Source organism: Manacus vitellinus, unplaced genomic scaffold (assembly GCF_001715985.3).
Source record: "Manacus vitellinus isolate BGI_N305 unplaced genomic scaffold, ASM171598v3 scaffold_5_pilon, whole genome shotgun sequence".
NCBI lineage: Eukaryota > Metazoa > Chordata > Aves > Passeriformes > Pipridae > Manacus > Manacus vitellinus.
Genome location: NW_021940682.1, coordinates 22,030,712 through 22,057,194, shown reverse-complemented (window position 1 = coordinate 22,057,194; position 26,483 = coordinate 22,030,712). Strand labels below are relative to the sequence as shown.

Sequence of the window (26,483 nt, the reverse complement as noted above, 5' to 3'; positions counted from 1 at the left end):
AACCTGTAATTTACTTAAGTAGAAAAAAAGAGACTTATTGAATTGAAAGCTAGGACAACTGTTCTGATAAAATGTAGTCTCTAAAGCATTTGGCACCTTCTTCTAAGTAATTCAAGTACACTAAGGCACTTCAAAGAAAGGACCTACATTTGGTTAAAAATCCACAGAGAAGCATACCAAACCAGGTAAAAGCAAAGCCTTAAGGTTTTTTTCCCCAGGTAATAATTAGAGTATTAGTACTGTAGAATGCATACACTTCCCTTATTGTTGAGTCATATTTGGAAAGAAAGCATGTTGAAAGAGATAGCTGTCTGAACTGAAAGGTTCAGAAGGTCATGAAGCCATATAAGAAACTAAATAGATGTGAACAAAAAGCTCATCCTAAGTCAATCTAAGGAGAATTTTTGTACAAGATTTTCATGAACCAAGGCTATGCAAGCACAGGAGTCAAACAGTTAAAATACACAGCAGATATCAAGCAATTGATCAAAATTAAGTTTATATATAGATGTCATAGCATCAACTGAGCCTGCTGAAAAAGAGCTGGTGGTCTCCTAGTAGGAAATATAACAAATGTTGTGCTGCTTCAGGTAAAACACTCCCCAGCTCCCATCTGCATGGAATATGATGAAGGGAAATTTAGCTAAATTCATTAAGACAGAAATGAGTACCTGATTCTTTCTGTTATATGTTTCTTCATCTATCAGTTATATCTATTAAAAACTTAAAATTTTACTCAGATTTTGAGGAAGATTGAAGAATTTTAGAGAAAATTAGAAAATTTTCTGTTTATTGAAGGGAAAGTTCCAGGATTTCAGGATCACTTACATAGCCAAGACTAAATAAATCTAAATAACAACATAAAATAATCTATAGGGATAAAGAGCATTCCACTTATACCACTTAGCTGAAGTAATGTATTCAAATGAAGGTTATCAAGAAGAATTGTGCTATCTTGGTATTTTTCCAAGAACAGTAACCACAACCAAGCCTAGTCTCCCTCTCCACTCCCACCAATGGAATTAAAGAACTAAGCAAAATCAGAACTAAGTTAAGCTTAATCATTACAAGAACTTGGTGAGTAAAGATTAGATTTTCTTTACTTTACTCAAGTTCTAAGATAGACTATCAAGCATCTCAAATTAACACTCTTATTGTTACAGCTAAGCTTCAGCTTTTATCTTTGATGTATGAAGGGAGAGAAAAACATTGTGGAAGGTACAACTACAAAAACAGAGAAGTTGGAGAAATCACAAGAAAATGTAAAATATATATTTAAGTTGCTCACTTTTCAAGTGGTCAACTATCTAATGTGCAACGCAAGCATTAGTTTGTTCACAGCCATAAGAAGTGCAAGATGAACTTAAAGAGTCATCGGTTAAAATATTTTTGGCTTCTATCTTCACCGTACTCAAACAAATATGCCTAAATGTCCCAAGAAGGATATTTACTCATATATTTTACAATATTGTATCAGCAGACAAAGCAAACTTGGTTCAGTGCAGTGAAGGCACTCATTGAAGTCCAATCAACTAGAATTGCACAACCCTCCTAAATGTAATGGGCTTGAACAAACATCACTAAAAAGTGAAATAAGTGACAGGGTCTCAAGTAAATGAAATGGAAGCATTGACTGGGAGCATTTTTGTATTGCTAAGGCACACACTGCAGAAGGAAACAGCCTGAATGTGCACTGCATTTATATGCTTGAGTTAAACCAGTTTAATCCCACACTATATGAAACGTGTGGTCCTGTCCTCTTCATCACCAACTATTCCTGCTCATTTCCTTTGATCTCCTTTCTCCCCACATGCAGGCAAACTTGTGTAAGTCACCTGTGTTTGTGCAACTTGTGACAACTCAAACTGGAGAACTCCTCAGGTTAAATACAACTCAAGGCAACTCCTTTATCTTGTTCACTCCTGCCACATGAACACTTGTTCTGGCACAAGCCAGAGAGAGGATGAGGCCAGGAAGGTTTATAGTTGGAGAGAGCAGCTGGTAGACAAGCTGCCTATCATGAAAGGTCTACAGATGCAAGGACTGTCTCTTTCAATAGCAGTGCCCAAAATATCTGTTTAAGCTGTCTGGAGAACTTCACTCTTACCTCTTGGGCGAGCTGATATGACTGTCAGCTCCAGACTTTTTTGAAACACAAGTTTGCAGTCTTTTAGTATCTCTGCTGAGAAACTTAGAACTAAATTGAAAACATTTCTATTACTGACTTAACATTTTGCAAGCACTTAAAATCTGGAAACATTATCATAAGTACATAAGCTGTTTTTTCTTTAAATCGACATTTACCTTGAGTATCCCTATAGTCCGCAGATTCTTCTAAAAGATTCTTTAAATAATCTGTATAAAGAAAAAATAATATAGATATAGTTTTGTTAAATAAATAAACATCACCAAAAAGTAGTAAAACCCACCTTTTTCCTGAAAATCTGCTTTTCAGGCAAATCCATGCCGCAAAGATCTACTACCTAATCTTTTAAATCTGTCAAAGTAATAACAAAGTAAAACCTAGCATTTCCATAAAGAAAGTATGTCTTTATATTTGCTCAGTGAAGAAATGGCTATTGAAACAGTGGCTTTCTCCAATGACAAATGGTATGTTGTATATATTATTCCAGAACAAAACAAGCAAGTGAAAAATAAGTACATACGTGCAATTATGTTTAAGCTGAAGGAAAAAATTTTGAAGATTATAGATATTTGCCTGAGTACCTAACTTGTTTATAGAAGCTAATAAAAAAGTAGTCCATTACAGAAGATCTCATTATGATTAATATTTTTCAGTAACAAAAATAGTATATGCCCCTCAGTGTTCAAATAGGCATTTCTGGTTTTCCATTATAAACGTAATTCAGCCACAAGATGGCACCCTCAATCCACTGAAGTCTTGGTAGTTTTAAAATCTATTTTACTTAGCATTTAAAATTAACTCCAAACGTATGACTATACAAAAAAAACATTCCCTTTGAGTTTCCATTCCCTAGTTGAGTGTCTAGTTCATCAAAAAGTGCAATACCCTGTCAAAGATTAATATATATCCTCAGTAAAAAGTCAACTGTTTATTCTCTACACTCTACAACTTTGAACTGCTTAAAATTGAAAGCAACAAAACCAGAACCATTCAAAGAAATATACGTTAGGTTGATAAAAGCAACAAATACTGATTAATACCTAATAATTAGGTATTAAGATTCTAGAGGATCTACTGAAAACTAACTATATGTAATCTAGCAAGCATTCAATTTTAGCTTCGCAGTTGTACAAGTTTCACATAGGAGTGAAATAATTCAACTCCCACATGCTTGCCCTACCCAAATTCATTCTTTTCTTCAAAAAGGATCAGGAGCCAATTGTTCCTTGCCTTCGTAAGATGTCTTGCTTCATGCATGCCCCTCAGAGATCGCTCAGTGTATTGTAATCTTTTCCTTATGCACAAAATTAAAAGGGAATTATGAAACATGTTTCCGCAGTAGAATTGCTACAAAGAGTGAGAGAACCTGTCATGTTTAATGAAAGTTTCGAGAAAAACAGAACTACAAGAAGAGAAACATTTGGCACTGAAATTTTATTTTTTGGCAGAGACCTAAGGGAGGATCCAAGGGAGAAGCATGAAGAGCAGGTTGGAGAGAAGGAAGAGGAACCAGCTGGGAGGCGTGGACGGAGCACTGGGAGATCTGGCTGGCTGGGCCAGGGAACACCCACAGCTATCTGCTCTCCTCAGAGTTCTGCCTGATCATTAGCAGGCCCTGGATAATGTCTGATTTTTTAAGACAAGTCTGACATGGCACCAAGACTTCTCCAGCTATACTCCATTAATATTGCATCTTCCTGTCCCTCAAGATCTCATGCTGTAGTAGCTAGTAGACATTCTAGTGCAATATTTAGGTGAACATATATTCCATTAAAAAAATGTAGTTAATCTTGCTTCACTTTGGGTTATGCTGGCAAGAAGCTTGTGTAAGAGAAAAAAAAATTAACAGGAAGTATTTTGAAAAGAACGGAGAAGAATTCACAGTTTTTAACTTGGTTTAACCTGTTGGAACCTGTCACAGATATGACACCAGCCGTCCTCTCCTGCCCTGCCTGCAGACAGGTGCTCCCTCAAGTTGGAGCTGTGCCATGCTGCTGAGGCAGAGCACTCTTGGGATTCCACCACAAAGCCAACAAATTAAAGCTTTAAAATTGCAACTTGATCTTCATTGGGGCCAGCACAAAGGACTCCAGCAGTAATCTCCCAGTGTAAAGAATGAGTCCCTACAGCTCATACAAAAATAAAAATAAACCTGCCAACCACATGCTCACCTCTTCAGGCTGAGAACAAGAGGTAAGGTGGGTATATTTTCCTCATCTGCAAATGTACAGCTGGTTCTCTAAGACACTGTCCCTAGTACATGGAGACATCCAATTTAATATCTAAAGTAATTGCAGTGGTAACTTAAAACCAGAGACCCAAGATGGGAACTAATTATTTCTTGGCGTAGTCATGCTTTATGACATGTTCCCCAAAACAACACTTTACATCACTCAAAAACATTTTGGATGGGTATATTCTTGCATTTTAAATTATATAATCAGTGAATATAAGAGAGAAATTTAGAGATTTTAACATAACTGCATTAATTTAAAATTCTGCAGCTTTTGTATTGCAAGACTGGAGCCAATAAAACTGTAAAATCCTGAAAATGATAAGTAGCTAATTTTCATCGTAGTACTTTTTATGTGTATCTGGTAAGTGGACCTCAGTTCATAGCTAAAACTCAGCTTCAGAGAAGCATCAGAACAGATATTTTTAGTCTGTTCTGTGAATAAAGACTGGAAATTCTGTGCTTGCAGCAGCTTTCTGGAGGTACTGGCATAAACTATGCAGACAAGCCAATTTCAAAAACATGAAAAACATTACAGAAAAATTTAGCAAAAATATTCCTAGATAAAATAAATACAAAGGACAGATATTAAGATGAAATGGTATCTACTGTTTTTGCCAAAAAAATTTTCCCCTCTGAAGTGTGTTCTAGTTGTTCAGACTAGACAGATCTTAAGTATACCTTCAGAAATTCATAATTCTGCTGGATACACCAAAACACAACAAAAATAAAAAAAGGCACACAAGTATTGGTTTTGTGATGAACAAAATTTCCTTATGTTCTTCTTCTACCTGACGGCAACCAGCAATTCTCTCTTCTTCCTGGGGGGCAGTGACTATCACTTCTTCTCCTGACTAAAATTATCTTTTGCTTCATTAACTGTCTTTTCTCTTGGGTTGTCTAATTTAACTACATTAAACTCAAAGCAATTGTTCCCCAGCACATAACTGGCCCTGAGTCTGACAACTCTACTTCCAACCTGAAAAGCAGCAGTGTGCCAAAGGCTTATTTTTAAACCCCTCACTATATCCCAGTTAAGGATAATAAAAGACACCCTCTCTGTCAACCTTGTGTTGGGAAAGAGAGAACAAAGACTTATCCTATGGCAGTCAAGAACCTGTTCATACAGCACAGTCTCAAGTCATCTACTCAAATCTTTTTGAGAAAAGAGAATCACCTCTCCTTCATTTCTATATGAAATCCCTGGAAACCCATCTGATCTTTGCTGTACAGAGTTTGGGGCCAGCATACGAAGAAGTGGAAGTCCACTTACTGGACTGGAGAAGCTGTATAATTAAAGAGAAACACTGCTGAGCCTCGCCTTTCCTCGACTGATTTACGAGCCCACCTGCTCCTGCTTTGGTTAGCATAAAAGTAACTCCACTTCAAAGCACAGCAACAATCTTGCGATGTGACCGAGTAGCAGCAGGTTACCAGTACAAAGCTGTCCCACTGACACAGAACATATAAATAGGAAGAAATCCCCACTGACTTAGGCCTGACAGCTTCATTTCCTGGATTATTTTCACTCCTCTGCTCTGACCCTCCTCCCCACAGTTCCCCACTGTCTTCAGCCTGGGCAGCTGCTCCATCACTGCCTCTCACCCACCGCAACAAAAGAGATACGAGTGTTTTGCATCCCCCCCAGATGTTCATATAGCACAAGTTTATACAGGCATTGCTCAATATTACACAGAGCTGTTGGAAGGTAACAAAGCAGATGGGTCATCCACAGAGATATGGAAGAGTGAGAATCTCAAGGACAACAGACGTGATAGATTGAACAGGCTGAAAGTCAAACAGATCCAAAATGACACTCTTCAGCCCTAGTACAATTAAATTCTTGGTCTGACTTTTTTATTCCTTACATAGAACAAGAGAAAATCACTTTTCTAAATTCATCACCAGCATGGCAATCCCCCCATTCCTTTCAATAGCATTTACAGGTGTATTTAAAGCTGGGCAGCCACAGTAAGGTGTGCAGACTGGGGACATCCACAGCAACCCCCCATCAACACAGAATGAGGTTTTTTTAGGGTCTAAAACAGCCTGTTCCAGCCACAGTGACAGCTAAGGATCACGAAGAATTCCCCTTCAACATCTGAGTTTTGTTCAGTGCCATTTATCCCTGACATCTCTTGCTTTGCTGTGTATATTGACACTGGCATTTGCTCTATTCTGATCCTTTGTTCAACCTTTTCAATTAAAACCTCTGAACTTATCCAAAGCTCTCCTGATTTTGAAGTGTATAACAAGCCTATACCATGTCTTAAGTCAATATCCTTTTAAAATAAAGCAGGTTCCCAAATGCCATTTTATTGTTTAATTTCATCAGTTAAGAGTCACTAAGATTTTCCCCTATAAAGTATTCCATTTAAGGAGTTTTCCCCCTTTTTTCAACACCTGTGAGTTTAATGAGATGATTAAAATGAAAACAGTCACTGTTAATAACTTGGTAACTGCTGCTTAACACTTTAGTCTGTATCTCCCACAGCATCACTAGTCTAAGTACTTGCTGGGGAAATGCCAATGAGCTGTTACAGAGCCAAAAAAAAAGGTCACAGAGCATTTTATTTTGCAGTTACTACATAAACAGAGGCTATTTTTAAATTGCTCATCAAGAAGCAATGGCTCTCAAAAACAATGCTTTAAGTATTTCCAAATCCTTACAGGAGCCATCCCCCTCTTACAACAAATACATCTCAAAATACTTCACAAAGGAGGCCTCTGTCACTGCCCTCCCCTTACAGACAGAAAAACCCACTGCATCATGGAGATGACTTGCTCAAGGTCACCCAAACATGCCAGTGCCAGAGCAGGGTACAGAGCCCAGATTTCCTAGTCCCAAACCAGCTCCTTAGCATACAATGCCCCCGTAACAAGCCTTAAGCACTTGTAAATGTACACTAAAAACATGTGTTCTGCCTTCAAAACAGAATGGATTTTACAGTCAAAACACCTGGGTGGGGGAGAAACGGAGAAGCTACTACCAGAAGTTCACAGCTGCATAGACATCTTTCTTCTTCTAGATCCGATTCTCCATACTGCCCTTTTCATTCGTTAAAGAAGAAAAATCACCCATCAGCCCCCCCCCAAAAAAAAGGAAAACCCAAAGCAAAACAAGAGCATTCCAACCCTTAAGGAAATGACAGGTTTCTGTTACGACAGAAACAAAAACCACCACAGGTTTCATGTTTTCCATGTACTGCTAAATGTACCATCAGAACACACCACAGTGTTAGAAATATTAGCACCTTGCCTGTGTATCTTAGCTCAATCAATATTAACAACGAAAGCCTCTAAACCCATGCCATGTTTTAAAAAGAGCTGCATATATTGTGCCATGGTTTTTAAAAAGCCTCACATATCCAAAGTCAGATAAACATGCTTTACAGATGGATACAACTGCCTGAAAACAGGTTTCCTGGGGCATGTGAAGACTGGCTTGTTCAGCTTGACAAAGAGCTGTTGACTGTACCTGTCAACAGGAGCCTGTATTGGGGAATCCTCTGAACTGGCTTGAGCAGATAATGCTTGAGGGCCAGACTAGCACAGCGAGGGCTCATCTGAAAGAAACATGCAAAATAAATGATTCCATGGCCGTCAAAGGCTCCAGCAAAAGAAAACACGCCTAAAAACAACTACTGATTATATTGGATAAGATTTATCATTAAGAAGTGTGACCACCAGTGTTAAACACCACACCAGTGTTAAACACCACACTACAGAGCAAGCATTTCTGTGTGGAAGACTGCATGCAAAATTACCCATGCGTTAAAATATATCAGTAAGCGCTCATATGCTGTGGATTCAAAACAGGTGCTTTGACTCAGGAGGATGAGAGGTGAAACTTGCCAGAAATAAAGGAAACAGGGTGGCAAGGGCAACATGCTCCTTTGTGATCCCTTCAGTGTTCATTAGGCAAAAAGGCAGAGAAGACAGGAGTGCTCACTGCAGAAGTTTTAATTAATCCACACTTCTAAAGACGACACAGAATTAAAAGATCCATGCTTCAAAAATGCTAATTATCCTGAATTTGCATTCAAAATAATGCACCAAATCCTTAAAAAGGCCTCTTGTATTCTTCACGTCTCAATCCAAGACTGCAGCGAAAAAACCCACCACCAAAACACAAAAAAATTGAGGACAGTTTCTAAAGCCTTGCGGAGGATCACAATTGCTAAAAAGTCACAAAACAGGATATATCTTACAAAAGAATACAATACCTCGAAGTCTTTGACTACTGAAGCAAACCCTGCATTCTTCTTACACTGTTCATCTAATAATGCAACATTTTTATCAAATTCTTTGATGTAAGTTGAATACATCTTTAGGTAGGGACCCTTTTTAACAAATATATCAGCAATTCTTTGATGTTCAAGCCTAGAAATAGAAAAAAAAAGGCACAGTTAGAGCTAAAAATAGCACACATCTTAATCCTACAGCAAAACATCTATCCCTTTCAGAGTAAGATGTGCTAGTTTATGTTCTGAACAAAAGCTTACAGTGCAGCAGATAGGCACCCATCTCAGTAGCTACTTTGAAAAACTTTATTAGGCACACATCAACACACTAGTGTTAGATGACAACCACTTAATACACAGTCTTTTTTAAATGGTCTTGAACTGTTTGAACACTTTAGTACAAGGTTGATTTCTGAGGAAATGGATCTTCAAACTTAACAGCAAGTCTTTACCCATTCCAGTGCCTTTGTCAGTAGGTTTTGTATTGCTGATTTGGATCCACCCACCACAGTAACTGAGAATGGACTTCAAGGCTATTGTGGCTGTCAATCAGTGCTGTTTCTGATCAGTAGATCTAAGCTACCTCTAAAATGTGAACTAGTCTTCAGGACAACCTCCTTTTCTCCTAATGAAATCAGTGCACTTACCATGCTCATACAAGGACCAGACCTTTCGATTAAAAATAAAATTTTAAATAAAAAGTGTGATTGCTACAAAAATGTATTGCATGCCTTGTGGACCTTTGTACACATGTAAATGGCAAACAAGCACATCCAAATGAAAAATAATCTCCTATACTTTCAAAGTAAATTCTGTCATTTAAGAAGGTATGTAAAACACAAACAAGAGTCAAGCCATGATCACATGGAGTCACATAAGCACCACAGATAAATTTCAACATCAAAGGAGTGGTATCCCCTTATTGATAGTCACCAGTGAGATAATCGCTCTTCCAGTTCCCTCAGGAGGTCCCGATTGAGTTCGTAGAGCTGAGGTAGGTAATAGAGGATCTGATTCAGGATTCTGTCCTCAATCACTGGCTTTCCAAGCTGCCTAGAGGCATGCGCCACAGCATCCCGGAAATCCTGCCAGAGTACAAAGAGGACAGAAACCCCCCTTGCCATGAGTGAACAGCCTTCAAAGCACCAACACAGAGAGCACAATGGAGTTCTCATTGCAGACATTCCAGGCGCTGCTCCCTATTACCAAAGGCAAGGCGGGTACCATCTGGGTTATGTTTCCCTGCAGCTTCAATTTACTCCCCTGGGACTGCCTTAATCCCTTTGGTTTAACACTGGAGCTTTACTTTCTTGCTCCTGTATGCATAATATAGAAGTTTTTCATTATTTTTACAACATACCCTTAAGAAATGTGCTGGTATTACATATGAGGAAACCAAGGAGGGATAAACAAAGCTCGTGTCTGCAAGGTTGTTGGCAGCCCTGAGTGTCTTCATGCAAATATGTAAGTCAAAAAGCAAAACTGTTATATCACTAATATGATCATAGTATCATACTTAAAAATCATAATAGTGTTCATAAGTCATCTGCAAATGCCATTTTGTTCCTCGTGGACAAAACGTAGGGTTACAAAAAATTACTATATGTAGCAGCTCTTCTATATACAGGAAAATTAACATCTAACAAAAAGATACTGTAATAACATATGGGAACCATGAGATTTCAGATGCTAGCAATGATCAAAACTAACAGTGGTATCTTCCAAACATTTAGAGGGAGAAGGAAAACCCTGTTTACTCTTGAAGAATCTTATAGCATTTTTATGCTAAAACCATCTCCCAACAGGACAGAGATGAGGTTGGTTGATCCTTATTAAACTATTCAGAACTAAAATCTTGGCCCCACACAAGTCCGCATGGCCAGCATTGAAACTCAGTACCTATTACACGAGGTATTTTCTCTATTTACATGCAAACAAAACTTCCAAGAAAGTTAGTAATTTAGCATTTCACTTGAAAAACAACACTGTTGAAACTGACAAAAAAGAAAATACAAATTAGGTGGCATCATGTCTCACCTGAATTTGGGCAACAGTGGACAAAAGAGAATCAATACATAATAGCTCTTTCTGAATTTGTGGTTAATGAAACCTGGTAGCACATGCACAATTCTCTTGGTATGCTGAAAAAGGTGACCATCAACATACTTTTAAATACAATGATGAGTTATATTTTAAATGTGCATGGGGTCCACACCTGCCTTTGAAAATCTGTAGTGTCCTCGGGTTGGGGGTGGGGGAATTAATCCCCCCTTTTCCTTCTCCTCAGGTCTATTACTACCAGTCTTACTAGCTATCTCATCCATACAGCATCTGGCACTATTTAGGGTCCCTCAAACTTAAACCTCAACTTTCCCTGCTCTCTCTCCTCATTATGTCAGCTCTGGGCAGCGGGAGCTCCAGACACACTTTCTTGCTTTGTGACCCTCTGGGTCACAAAGGCTGTGGCTGGGCAGTTCTGGCAAGAAACAGAAAGGAGATACAGGGCACTGGCTGTGCTGGGGGAAGGCTGAGAACTAAATGCAAGGGAGTTAAAAAACAGATGGCATTATTCATATGGAAATGTTCTGTTTTACATCCTCTGTGCAGACTAGTGACACATAGGTTAACTACCAGCTGCATCTTATGGGTTTTTCTGACCCTAGGGCATTGCTTAACACTGAAATGATACAAGGAATTACAATGGCAAAAGCTCAAATGAGGCATTCTGGAGAGCTTCATGCAAAATGCATCATCATATTATGATAATTTTCTCCTCGCCCCTTCCCCCAAACACATGCACATACAATATACTGTATGTACTTTGCCACAGGATGAAACAAGAATGTTGTCCGAATGTCATACGACTGCTTGCACGACGAAAAGAAAAGCATTTTGTCTGTACAGTAATCAACAACCCAGGCTTTCCCCTGACCAAACAATAAAAGGAGAGCAGGGAGCCAGGTTTAAGCACTAGATAACACAGGAATGTCATCTGTAGTTAAGAGCATTTATTTAACTCCTAGATACAGCATTCAAAGAGTCTGCAGAGTGTTTTCCAAACACAGATTTGGTTTTTCAACTAGCTTGATCCAAAGTCCATCAGCTTCATCAGGGTTTAGATCATACCATGAAAGGCTCTATCATTAAAACAGCCAACCAAAACTTTGCTTCATCACCCCCTCTGCCCCCTTCCACAACTGAGTAAACTGAGGAAGCTTTGCAGAGAGGAAATGCAGGGAAGAAAGATAACATGAAGCTTTCAAATCACGTGAACCAGCCTGTGAAACAACATGAGGCAAACTTCATGGCTTTTTTTTTTTAATCATCAAGTCTTCACTACTGACTATGCATTTGTCATTGTAATCATATTAAGATTTATTTTTAACCTGGCAGTGGGTGTGAAGTAACTGTCATGCCAAGTTCATCTTGAGATAAACCTAAGAGTTGAAGGCAGAGAGCACATGCCTCGGGATTGGGGGTGGGAAAAGTCAAACAAATGTAACAAGGTTGGAGTTAACAGTGTTTACACTTGAAGGTACTGGCCTTCTGAGAAAGTAATTTCTTATCCAAAATGACAAAACATAGAACAGGTCTGTTTTAATTACCAGATGTAAAATATGTTAACTTACAAAGTAAACCCTGAAATTTCACTCCAAAGAGTGGAAGGTACTCAGATGACAATTTTTTAGATGAATGACTTACAAATTAGGAATTGCAGTTAAAGTAATGGAAAGCACCAGAACCTAGCTCCTTCTAGAACTAAATCTGTTCACTACTAAATTAAAACAGAATTGTTCTTGCAAATAATATATACATTGCTCTGATATCTATATATGCCTGGGTGAAGTGATTTACATTGCAAACATATTTAGCACATAGTTCTATATAACACTGCTGAAAAGCATTGCTTTCATCAGTCTGTTCAAAGACAATCACCTAGGTTGTCCTAGAAATTATTCTGTTTGAAGCACTGCAGCAATTCATTACAGTGAATTTTAAAGAGATTTTCTAATTGAAAATGAGCCTTTCAAATATTACTTTCTTATTCATTAAAAAACCTCCAACCAACCAACACAACCCCAGCTTGCCTCGCTTTGGAATTAATGTGCTCATTTCACTGAAAAACATTTGCAACTCTAGACAAGTTTCATATGCTGCATGACAAAACCCAGAATATCATGCTAGTTATACTGAATCATCTCAGCTTTTTACCAGGATGATTTTTTCCTTTTAAAAGAGGGGGGCTATTGTACACTTTCTGAAATGCTCGTTTACAGTTTCTACATTATATTCTGGTCCAATAATAATCTTATGATACCACATTTTACTGCTTAGGTAAAGGTAATTATCTTCACACAGCTACTTCCAGAGGACACCACCCATCACCACCCCTGGGAACAACATTCTTTCCAAACCAGAAAGAGTTTTAGTTTATTCTAGACTGAGATAGCATCCTGCTGGCTACTTGTCCATTTGAAAATCTAGTCTAGGCATATTAAGGGCTTCTGAGTACATAATGCTGCCGAATTACTGCAGATATAACACTTCTAACTTGAAAACGTTTGGGGAATTTTATTTATGCTATTAGTATACACTCCCCCTAGAGCTGTGCAGTATTTGAGAAGGATACCACCATCACTGCTTGTGTTTCCTCCCCCCTCTCCTTCAATGCAGCTTCCTTAAATAAGCAAAGTGCCGTGATATCTGAAATAATTCTGACCCTGTTGTGAATCATATGCGGTCAGCACTTCCCCTCTGCAAAGGCCCTGACTCACAACCCCTCCCAGTTCTTTCCACTGGAGGATTCCCAGCCCACAGCAAAGTGACCTACCCACATCAGTCTAAGGAGCAAAGGAACAAGTTTAGTTGTAAACCAAGAAGTATAGAGCAGACTAAACCCTCCCTCACCTGCTGGCTGGGTTAAATGAACCTTCAGGTACCTAATAGCTGAATGCACGTAATTTCAAATGGATGAAATTAAAACTTCTTGGAAATTTAACAGGAGGAGAAAGTACTACATGATCTAAACATGGTCACGTATTTTCCTAAGTCTTCAACCAACATTCATCTTGGACCTGTTATCTCAAAAAATACCATCAGCAAAATAAAAATAAGTCATAATCCCTTCCGTTGAGGTACAACTTCCAGCTAAATGCACCTGCAGATAGCTCAAATATCAGTTTAATTTAAGGAAAAAAAGTATGTTTGCACTTGGATGCTTTTCAAGGAACACACACACACAGACATCCTATGGGGAAGGAGGAGGGAAGGGGAAGATGTTTCACGCTCTGGGGAACAGCCAGGCTGCTAGATATGACAAACTGTAAACATGACTGCTTAGGAATACAGCTACAGATTTCCCAAATACAGTATTTAAAACATAAATAGGCACTCCTAGCAAGAGTCAGACTATTAGCTAAGTTAAACTACAGCAACTATAGTTAATGAAGACTATGACTAAGTGTGGATTGAGACATTTTTCAAACATATGAGATTACTTCTGGAAAGGTGCCAAGTAGTTTCACGCATTTTTTTTCTCAGGTAGTAAAATAATTTATAAGTCTTTAACAACATAAGATAGTTAATTTTTTACAACAATCAATGATTTGACCGTGGTATTTTCCCAGAATGTTATTTCAGGGAATAGGCTGGGTAGTAGAACAATGTTTCCTTCTAAACCTAAACTATTTCATTAGTCTTCTTGATAAGAAGTTGCAACTCATTGTCAAATACCCTAATCAGCAATTCTAAAGCACTTCAGAGACTAAAAATTTGTCGACATATTCACCTCAGACTGGTCAAGTATTGGAATTCTACAGATGGAGAAAAAGAAGTTGGAGGTTGAGAGAATTTTTCACAGCTAAACAGTAGGTCAGTTGTAAGCCAGGACCAGAGGTCAGAACTTCCTTTGCTCCAAAGCCCATAGCTATTAATTTTTTTAATCTATATTTTCATCACATTCTTTTTCCAAATTTACTACGAATTATTTTTCACAATATTTGGCTATAATATACAAAAATACAAGTTTATACATATATAGATAGATTACAGATGTATATAGTTTTTATAGAGAGAATTTTGCAATTGTCTTCTGAAAAATGGAAACATTAAATCAGAATTTTTCACTCTTCTAAGTGTATCTGGAAGGACACACAATAGAAAAAAAAAAGATGTTCAACCTCTTATCTGCCTTTTCCCAGAAGAGGCTGATCTTGTGGCTGCAGAAACGATAAGAGGTGCCTCCTGACAGCTCCTACTTACTTGGTCTGAGAGTTCTAATATGGACAGAACAGAGGTCTAAGTCAGAAGCACAGATTTAAAGGCTCATGCAAAAGCCCACAGGCCTAAGTTTTTCTTTTCATACAGCAAAAAAATATACACTAAGCCTTGAAGTGAAGGAGTCATCCCAAAAAAGCAAGTCTTCTGCTGGACCAGAAGCCTTGCTGCTTATACCATCCACAGCAGGGAGGAAACAAAATTGAAAATGTTGGAATAACAACAGGAGTGGCAGGTTTTGGCAAAAGAACAAAATTCAGACCAAAAAAAAAGACAACAAATAAGCCAGGCAGCTTACCCTTAGGGCACCAGGGTGCTGCTGAGGAGGTCCTCTCATTTGTGCAAAGCTAACAATTTCCAGAGAATGCCACAACAAAAAAGCACAAAGGGCTAAACACTGCCTTACTCCTTTTCCAGGAACACCAGGTGTTTTTTGGGCAGAGAGCAACTCCTATGTCAATTTTGCTTTACAGCCAGTTCACTGTTTCTTTTTTCTGCAAGTGCCCTTAGGGAAGGAACAGCACTTCTATCTTCTCAACCCTTTTTTACCCCCAGGGGACCATGCATGAACCATCTCACAAAGATGCACACAGAAGAGTTCATTTAATTTAACCCCCTTTGTTTTCAGGAGTTTCCAAAAGCATTTCACTGGAATCTTGTCCCCTGAAAGAGCATTACATCTAATGTTTGATTACACCCTCAAGCAATCCCATTCACGGAGTCTGTTTGACAGAGTGTGGAAAGCCGGATGAGTCCCTTATCTCTGTTATAACCAGCTTATTTACTATTTATAGAAGTGTCTTCAAGTGTTTTTTAATTTTCTCGAGACTTTTCTAGTATGTCTTCAACAAAAGCAGTCAGATGAACTTATGGTGTGCGACAGTGTCTGCATATGCCGGCACCCTGGTATCTTGAAGAGTTGCTCCACCTAACTTGACTTTGTCAATATAAAAGAAAAAATGCTAAAAAACCCCCAATGGTACTTGTAAGAAGTCTGCAATCACATTCTCCCCTTCTCAACTGCTTTAGGCTCCACCTCTAAGGCTCTAAGTCGTAGCAAATTAAAAACCTTTTTCTTACATCAACAGTCCTATTCCTTGGCTCTATTAAATGCCATGAGCTGCATTTAACTGGTTTTGGTAAAACAGACTGAGGAGAACAGTATTAATTTCATATCACTGTGAATGGAATTAAGTTGCTAAATGACTAATAGATGGGTCAGAAGGTGTAACAGAACATCCCCTGACCAGCTAAATCTTTACTATGGGTAAAACAACCCAGCTTGGGGGCAAACTAAGTTCTAATTCTAGAAATTTGTCAGAGATTGCTTGATTGGCAGTTTGTAATTCTGACACTGAATCTAGTAAGCCAAAGTGGTTCAGCAGACATGAAACCTACAGGATAGTTTTATCAACATTAAAATATCATCCATAAGACATATATTATTAAATTTAACAGATTTAATAACAGATTTAATAACATCTGTGACAAACATACACAAATCCCCAGGCATACCACTCTGTGGAAATAAAAAAACATGTTTCTGCAACCTTTCTCAGCAACGGTAATTTTTATTTAATTAAGAACCATTCACACAGAACCTAAAAACCAGTATAACAAGGACACTCATCAAGGTTCCCGCTGCAGTCCAACCAACAAGTTGAGGACAAAGTATTTCCTCAACTTCTAGCCTAGCATCCCCTCTGTTAGACCAGGCTGAATACATGTTGATTGTTATTGCTAGCCAATAAAAACATTCTAATAGCTTTTATTTGGCAGCTAGGAACTAGCACACTGTCATGAAGAGTTGCAAGTTATCCATTAAAGGAAAAGCAAAACACGTCCTACACCACTGCACTTCTACAGTGTGAGGACAACTTTATCTTAGAAATTCACTAAGCTCCCTACTATTTGCCCTTTCTCACATTCTTTCTCTGCTTGCCTGTATTCTCCTCCTCAGCCTTTTCTTCCAGTACTGCACATTACCTGAAAAACTAATACACTTATAAACAGACACCTTTAACAAATAAGTTACATGCCTGAAAAATATGATAATTTAAAATGATACAGCTTAAAACTTTTCCAGGACAACTCTCTTCCTTTAACCAGTATTTGAGCTTGAGTTCTGTACCAGAAACATGTTGAATATAAATTATATATTGGCCGCAACTGCTTGATCCAGCTTTTAAAAACCAAGCTTGAACAGAATCAGAAAATCAATTACTAGGAGGAAACCAAAAGAGCAATCAGCAAATGGTGTGGTAAGTTTTTTGTTTCCTGAAAAGATCTCTCTATTACCAGACTGTATACAACCATCTATAAGAACCTTTGTTCCCAGTTTCATAGAACATGCTTCTCAAGAGACTGAGACAGAGCAACGCATCTGGTTGCAATATAACCACTTCTGTTGCTCCAGAAAAAACATCACTATGCTTGCACTTAATAGAGTGACAAAATGGTACAAACACATACCATTAAGAAGTTGACAGAAAACATATAAAACTGAGCTGGAGAAAGAAAAATTCTTCATTGATCACCTTGAACACAGCATGTTTACAGACAACTGATCTGCATAAACATGGCTGAAATACTTAACCCTTGCTGTAGACAACACATTGCAGGTACTACAATCGCAGCTGTTATCAGAAGCAAACATCTGTCAAGGAACTGCAGCCCAAAAGAAAAAAAGGCTGCCATGGTGATGGATGCACCATTACAGCTATTAGATATTAGCTGGATTACTTAAAGAATGTGCATTTTAATGTACCAATTCTAAAGGTAAATTGTTCCTGCCTCCCCCACCACTTAAAGAGTTATTCTAACAAGAAACTTTATTTTTGTTACTACGTACATATTTATAAGCCAATACAAGCTGGCTTAAAAATACAATCTTGATTAACATAAATGGATATATATTCCATTTTCAGTCTTCAAGCAAAACCCATACTCAACTGGAAGACTGCATACATTTATTAAGGAGTTGCAGAAGGAACCACCAAAATATTCATGCATTATATAAAATGTGAGACTTTAAAGTTCAACTTAATTAGATTAATTTTTATATTTTGAATATGTAGACAAAGCAGAAAAAATGCACAGTCACTACAATAAAACCTAAACATAAAACTTTAATAGATTAAACAAATATAAGAGGAAACTACTTGTTTTTTGAGTACTTACAATGTGTAAGAGTTTTAGCACATCCACAAACCTATCAGAAAAGCAAGAAAAAAGCAAATAGTTACATTTTAATTGCCTAATTAAAATAAATTGAGTGGCTGTTAGGTTTAGCATTGATACTTACACTTTCTCTGAGCTCATGATCTCCTTGGCAATATGGTAAACCTTTGTTTTCTTTCCGGCTGCCTTATTCTGCAAATAAAATTATATGTTATACCATGCATCTACTAAAATGGTCATAAAGATCATTTCCAACTAGTAGTTCCTCAAATCCAATGCACTTATTCAAGTTATTTCTAAGAAAAACATTTTAGACTGCTTTGAAAGTTCTTGGCTTTAAAATCTTCTGTCTTTTCAGGATTTGTGAGAAAATCAATTTAGCTTGTAGCTGGAAACAATGATATTAGCTAAGATTAGCTTTTACAACACTATCAGCCTTTTCATTTGATTATTAGAGGAAGCACTGAAGCCCATAATGGATGAAGCCCTAGCAAATAACAGTTATTATTTAGCAAAAGTACTATAGTACAGATAATATTTCTACATTATTTGATTTTTTTTCCTGATTAATAGAGCAACAGTAATATTTGTGGTGAACTCAAAGGTGTTTCAGGAACATCTTAAAAGACACATGCACTTTCTTTACTGAAAAACAAGATGAAAGGAGAGGAAAACACACTGAAAAGTCAGCTTCTGACTATTAAAGGAGCTGCTGGCATACATAGGAACTGTGCTGCAAAGATGCAGAAGCATGAGCCTTGCCACCTACCTGAAACACTGTAGAGATGATGTTGGTTTTATGTGCACATTTGGCTCTCAAAAAATCAATGCTACTGTTCAACATCGGATAGAGTGACCAGGTTTAACAAAGCAAATGGGGGCAGGCATCAGGATGCAGAAGTGTTCACTACACAGTGTAGCTCCCACATACAATTTCCCTCAGATAAAACACCTTTCTCCAAAACAGCTCTCAAGGTTTGCCATATGCTTCTCTGCTGCCAGCTGTCACCACATCTATTACACATTCAGGCTTTCATTTTAATGGACTGCAAAGAAAGAGCATGGATGAGGAGCACTAAAGCATCCTGGGATACACATCCCAAGTGAGATGGAAATCCTGGAGAGGCTGTATTGAGTATCGTAGTATAATAAAGGCACTGAACAGTTTGTCTAGAAAATAAGATATTGGTGACATTATATCCATGAAACTTTGGTTCATAAGCACTAATATCTCAAGATTTGTCTAGATATTTAGTTCTTCTCCAAACCTGTAAATAAATGTCAAGTGCTGGAAATGAAACCATGGAACAGATGATACTCATAGGTTGGTTTTAACGATATTGTTGTATTCAAAATAAAAAAAAATTAATTAAACTTTTTAATTTGAATTCAAATGACATCGTGCCTTATTACTAAAATTAATTTCAACATTAAATAATTTGGTGTTGCATCACATATGTACAAATACATTATTTATTTTATATGCAATGTAGACATCTGCACACAGAGCTGGGATTTGACCTCTGAAATTAAACTTAGATCTATCCAGTGAGGGTTAATTGCATTCAAGTGAGATTGTAACACCTATCCTCAGGCCTCTGTGGAAAGCACAGTTGACAGGCACCCTACATGACTGAATTCACAAGTAAGTCAATTATGCAGAGCAAGGTATCTGCCATCACTGTAGATGTGACAGTTGCAAATGAGATGAAAATTAGTATTTTGAGAACAAGATGCTACCGCTAAACAATTACAAAATGAAATATCACAGTCTGTTTTCAACCCCATTTGAAATACTTTTCACATACCAGCTGGCACTGAAAAGACCACCTTGCATTTGCTCAGCCAAAGATACTCTGGCTCTGAGAGTCTCTAACGGGAGAACCAAAAGGGTACAAATAGGGCTCTTAGGCACAGATTGGAAAGAAGCCTTTTAAATCCCCTAACAGATATAGAGCATCAAAATAGTCAGATGCTTGTGGTAAGGAAAAATAAAAACAAGCCCAGCTGATGACCGGTGCAGACCACTTCATTCTCCTCTGCAGCTGCTCTCCCTGTGAGGAAGTTGGTTGTTAATCCCCAGCTGCCGGCCCGCACGTGCTGAAAGCAGCTGGAGCCAGCCCACGGCAGATGCCTCACAGCAAGCGCTGAATTACTCCGTAAAACCTGCCCGAGAACGCTCCTCATGGGGACACTTTCCTGTAAAACTCCATTGTGAAAGGTTCAGGGCACCTCTAAAAGCACGCAAGGTAAGTCAGCTTTTATACAGGTACGGTCTTGTTTAGTTTCACAGGAACAAGTTTTTCCCGCGATTCTTTCCCTTTCCCAATTTATTCCTCTCATTTGGTTAAACAACATCCAGGTCTGACACATCAAGCCTCTCTTCCAACACTAACAAGTTTCATTGGGGTTTTTTGTTTGTTTTGTTTTGTTGGGGCTTTGGTTTTGTGGGGGTTTTTTTGCTTGTTTTGTTTAATTATTTTTAAGGAGAGGAAGCAAATATATCAGAGGAAACAGCTGTCAAGACTGATGCTGAGGAGAGGCACTGGTCTATGGGCAGGCTGGTTTCAAGGCATCCAGGACTGAGAAATAAGAATGTGAGTATCCCCAAGGAGAGGGATAGGACCCTCAAAACTTCATCACATTTGGAGTAGTTAGCACTGTCTTCTCGCTCCTCACTTGAAGAAGTAATAAGATTAAAATAAGGGAAATCAGTCCAGAAGTCAATCTGGCAGTCACAGAAGCTAGCAGAAGGTCAGATCTCAACCCCAACAGTCAATTGTGGCTTACACTCTTTCAAGGGCCACAGAGGTGATTTTAAATTTTCAGTGCACAAGAGACACTGTGCACTGTAGGATCTGCGAGTTATAGACAACCTTGTTAAAAGCTATTTATAAGTCTCAAAACTGAAGATCTCTAAATGTACATCTCTGCATGTAGTTCTACTAGAGGGGCATGGTAGGTAGGTCTACAGCTCCATGATTCAGTGAAGGAGTGAGAACAATTATGCCAGGCAAAACACACTTTGTAGTGGATATTTTTAAACTTGACCTCTTAATGTCAGGCTAATATGCACATATTAAACTAAACTTCTAGGAAAAAAACAACCACTAAACAATAACAATGATAAAAATACATAAAGTTATGTTGATTTAATGCCTTTTATTTGAAAATATCTCAACAGGTTACAACTTATGAAATAGTACAAGAGTGAGGAATAGCTTCAGAAGATAAAAATAAAAAGATACCTGTTTATCTTCTTGAGGATCAGTCTCCCCTTTGCTGGAATCAGAATTTGTGTCATCATCTTCATCAGAACTGTTCATGATATCTTCTTCATCTGATTGAATATCTCCCACTACCACATTAGGATGATCATGGTGGTCTTCTAAGGACCTAAAATTAAAATACGTATAGTCAACAAACATATAATACTCTATTTATGTAAAGAACTTTTGGTTTTACACCACAATAAATGGTATACTTGTTATCAAAAATATTGAGAACAGTAGTGGGCAGTCTGAAAATGACAGTAGGTTTTTCCACAGTGAACTCAAAACTCAGCAATGATTTGTCTATGCTAGAATTGATTCAATGCTCATTGACAGTGTGCAAAAGCCACGGTACCTTTGGAGTATTTATATTATTCTTGTCCATCAGAGTTTGCCTAACAAAAAAAGTCTGATAAATCTATTCCCTTACTGGAGGTACAGTGCAACATTTGTATTGTGTGCCAGAAGGCTAAAGAAAGATCACAGCCATTTTGCTATCCTCTATCTGATAGGAGCAGGTCTTGTTTCAGATACGGTACTTGGACTGGAGCTCTCTGTCTGTAATTCTAGATTTGTGAATATACACAGGTCTGTTCCTCAATGCATGTGCTAAACAACTGCATCGGGGATGACAAATACAGGCTGAGTGAAGAATGGATTGAGAAGAGTTCTGAGGAGAAGAATTTGGGGGTGTTGGTGGACAAGAAGTCCCACATGACCTAGCAATGTGCACTTGAAGCCCAGAAAGCCAAATCATACACTAGGCTGCATCAAAAGCAGTGTGGCCAGCAGTTCAAGGGAGGGGATTCTGCCACAGCAAGGTGTTGATTAGACAATGCTTAAGATAGAGTTAAACAAACAAACAAACATCACCAATGACCAAAAAAATCAACACACAAATGCCGATCACAAATAGAAATATATTTAGAGAAGACAAGATTAGCTGGCCTGTGGACAGACCTTGGTCAGCCATGAAGACAGAGAGAAAATTAAAATAGCTTTGTTCTATTACGACAACACAGGAAGGACTCAGGAAACTCCCAAGCAGTTACTGTCTCCCAGAACCAAATGGAGCAGGGGAAGGAAGGCGATTACTGTAAAGTCATCACTGAGTTCAAATGAGGTCCAGAGCCAAGACTGCAGCACCGAGGGTGCAGAGAGACACCCATTTCTTTCAGTTAGGAAATGAACAGCTTCATGCAGGAAAAGAGCAGCCACCAGAGAGATGAGTGCTGATGACAACAGTGCATGGCCTATGCCAGGGACAGTTCCCAAAGAGTCTCCAGGAGTTCCACGAAGCCAAAAAAGCAGCTTTTTACTGGAGCTAGCAGGAAACTAAGACTTCTGCAGTTACTCATTAACTTCAGCAATTCAGAAAACTCCTTGTCTAATCTATATAATTCACAGTCAAGTTGGCCTGAGAATGTTTATTTCAGCAGATGCTATCTCATATTTTATTTTATAGAGGACAAACATCTTTATTACATCTGTAGCATGACATCAGGCAGATATATCCCCCAGCTTTAGTCAAAACCTGCAACAGAAATAATACTGCTACTCCTTCCTTTCTAAATTACTCAGTTTTACCATCCACATCTGCCACTGAATCTACCTCTGATTAGGGGTATTTTTTTCCCCACTGCAAAATGTATTAAGCACTTTATCCCTGACCACACTGAAATTCACTTTCTAGTCCCATATTCATTAAATTTTAATTTTGTTAACAGACATTTTATTGCCCCTTTCCCTATCCCTAAGATTTAATTGCCACTCCAATTTCCTTTAACTAAGATTCCTTCTCATCAAGGAAACGCCTGTGACATCACTGCTCTTTTGCCCAAGCATATTCTACTGGATGCCCACTCCCAGACCTTCCTGTCATTTCCCATTTAAACTTTTCAGGGCAGCTGTGCCAGAACTTAAAGTTTTAAAAATCCCATCCTTTTGGAAGTCAGAAACAAGAATACTTCTAACTGAGGCTGTATTCTACTTGTGCAAACATAATCCCATCACCAGTGAAGGATGAAGAACAAATTAGATGGCCTGTGTTGTGTGAAGCATTTTCTAAATGTAAGATTAATCAGCTTATCTAATAGAAAGTTTCACTAAAAAAACTACTTAAAAATGTTAATAATTAACTAGTGGTGATTTAGGATGTTTAGTAAGTGTCCACAAATGAGAGCCAGTCACTGTATACATTTCTTTTCTTCCTGTGAATCACAACATTTAAGTAGTAAGCTCCTTTCCTGGTTTTTGTGGTGTGGATGCACCTACTATTCACGTAAAGGAAACTACGAGAGCTGAGAGAACCATCTACAAAATCTTGCATATGGTATCTGCTCTACTAAAGCATCTTTAGTAACCCCCATAACTCTTTATCCTGTATGTGCTCAGCTTACAGCTCTCTGGTTCTTCCACCTGATATATTTTGTTGAGGCTTTTTTTGGTGGTTATTTTTAAAATTTTTTTCCTTCTTTCTTTGGTTTTTAAAGAAAAAAATCACCTTGGATGATTAGATGATTAATAAATCAGTTCGCACCCAGCCATTTTCCAGAATTAAACAAGGTGCCAGTTCAGGGACAGGATGCAATACTGTAGCCATGGGGAGATGCCCTTCTGATGGTATCTGCAGTTGTGTTTCTTCTTCAGAGAAAATGGTGACAAAGTCACTGTGTTGACTTGCACTTATCAGCCACGTGCTGGAGAACACATGATTCTCCTCATACCTTTTGCCTTAACCTTTCCTTGTAAATGTTATGGCTTTTCTGGTGAAACAGAAAGCAGTTTTATATTTACTGATTACTCTTTTCTGTACTTTTACCTCTGATGTCATCTTTAACGTAAGTGGATGTACAGTTCTCTTAAACTTATCTCTGGATATAGTGAAATGCCTTGCAGCCTTTAAACGTCTCTGGAAATAGTAGTAAATCTTTAAATAAACAGAATATTTTCTAACATATATGAATTCCTCTTTTCTAAAATACCACAACCATGCAGTAACGCTTAAGTGGCTCTTCTGATAGGAATTTTGGGGATACTGTGACCTATCTCTATCTTGTTCCCTCTTCATCACAATTCTTTGTCCACAGCAATACCAAGAGAAACTTCTGCATTATCAGTCATGTGAAACACCATCCCTGCCAACTCACCGTGCTGTGCACTGAGTAAGAATATCTTGCCATATCTCGTGAGCAAGTTATCTAAATATAGATGTGGGGCTTTTTTATTTGACATGTAAAATGAGGAAATCATTAGTTTGCCTCAGAATGAGCAGTTTATGGGATGATGCATATATATTGTCCTGTATTTTCCCATTGCAATAGTAAAATATTAATGAAATAAAACATGCTGGTCCTAGTAAGGCATTCAGCAAGATAAACTGTCAAAACTTAAGAAATGTCATCAAGCTATTACAGCCAGAAAAATAAATCCTAATCAGCATAAAAACTACTTATTGTCTTCAAAAGACAACTAAGACTAGTTCACACTAGCTTATTTGTATTATAGAAGCTTCAAGTACACCTGAGGCTTCACTTTCAGACACTGTTGATTTAGACCCTGCATAGGGCACCATAGCCTGAAGTCACAATTAACATTTCAGTCTCAGTTTGTAATTCCTTTAGAAGGCAAATAGTATTTTAAGCTTTACTGAGATGATTCAGAAAGATTCTCTGCCATGGAATGCCCCAACAGTAAGTATTTTATAGTATATTGGAATTACTTCAATTGTTAGCATCACCAGAACTACTAAAAAGCAAGTTTCCACAGCTCCAAAGTATTAGTTAAAATAGATTCATCCACGTTGCTGCTTTACACACATTTCCTTGTGATCATTATTTCTAGATCTTTTCTCTACTTTCAGTAAGTAATAAAAATATGTAGGAATGTTGAATGAACAGAACCTTGCACATAACACATTGCTAAACTCTTCATTTCTGATCCTTTTGTTGCTTTAAAAGGAGTATCCATTATACTCTGCTTTATCCTTCTGTCCCTTCCTCCAATACTTCATTGTGGGGATTTTGTGGGAGTTTGTTTGTTTGTTTATTGTTAAAGAAAACCTTCAACATATAGGCAAAATTACAGAAACTAGAGTTCCTACTGAAGTCAAAAATACACACCAGATCAGAGTGCCAAAAGGCCTGGCTTATTATAACATTTCATCTCAAATCCTTTTTGTATTATTAGAGCATTTCACAATCTTTCCACAGTTGCTTGCACCTCACTTTCCCCCAGAGAGGCAACAATGAATATTCGTGTATATCCATTTCCAGTTTTTAATATCACCAGTCCCTGTAATCAACTTCACTAATTAAGGCATATTCAGTTGCTGTTTTTTCAAGACCTAAAAGCACTCTGACTCTCTGGGGAGGCAGTAGCTGATAACACTGTTACATTTTTATAGAACCTTGTACTTTTAACAGCTGTAGGTAAGGCAGCATGCCCCACTGACTAATTCCCTCAATGAATCCTAGTTGTACACTTCTGGGAAAATCCAAGGATAAAAGACTTTAGGAAAAAAAATTTTCTATGGCATCTTTTCTGTTTGGTCGTATCTAAATTCAAAATCTCTCTTTCAAAAAAGGGCTGCAAAGATAAAACTCAAGTTAATATCCCAAAACAATTTTTGAAGCAATTTCCTGATTTGGGTGCTCAAGACAATAGGAGATGCTCCTGGAAACCCAAAGCAAAAGTGAAATTATTGCTTAGTTAATAATTGCTTAATTTTGCTTAGTGAACTTTATGTTAGTTTTATTCAATAATTCTTTTTAAAGACAGTCCAATGTCTCTAATATTTAATTACTGCAGGTTTTTGGAAAAAAGAAAATCAGTTCTAGAAAACAAGCATACTTGGCAAAGCACAAAGATAATAAGGAATACCAATCAAGATCACTAGTGAGCTCCTATGGAAGTTTTAAGAAAATATATAACAAGATTAGTGATCAGCAAGATTAATAAAGGCATCAATTATTGTACTTTTTGCACGAGTTACATTTGCTGCAATACCTCAGCTCCACAACTATCCTGAAGAAGCCAACATTAGCACATTTCCTTTCACAAACCAGTCTAGAAAGCATAAAGATGAACTTCATATCACTCCAGATGCCCCTGCAGTGTAACCCATCATATAT

General features: G+C 37.9%; 1 protein-coding gene across 1 annotated transcript in view; it reads right to left on the bottom strand.

Moving 5' to 3' along the window:
• FGD6 (FYVE, RhoGEF and PH domain containing 6) overlaps positions 1-26,483 on the bottom strand; it is a 72,171-nt gene that overhangs the window by 22,597 nt on the left and 23,091 nt on the right. Inside the window, exons 3-9 of the mRNA XM_018080810.2 lie at positions 21,328-21,475; positions 18,204-18,271; positions 18,080-18,110; positions 9,557-9,708; positions 8,606-8,762; positions 7,858-7,945; positions 2,305-2,355 (exon numbers count right to left, since the gene is read on the bottom strand). Coding sequence (XP_017936299.2) covers positions 2,305-2,355; positions 7,858-7,945; positions 8,606-8,762; positions 9,557-9,708; positions 18,080-18,110; positions 18,204-18,271; positions 21,328-21,475 — 695 coding nt within the window. The remainder of the gene's footprint in view (positions 1-2,304; positions 2,356-7,857; positions 7,946-8,605; positions 8,763-9,556; positions 9,709-18,079; positions 18,111-18,203; positions 18,272-21,327; positions 21,476-26,483) is intronic.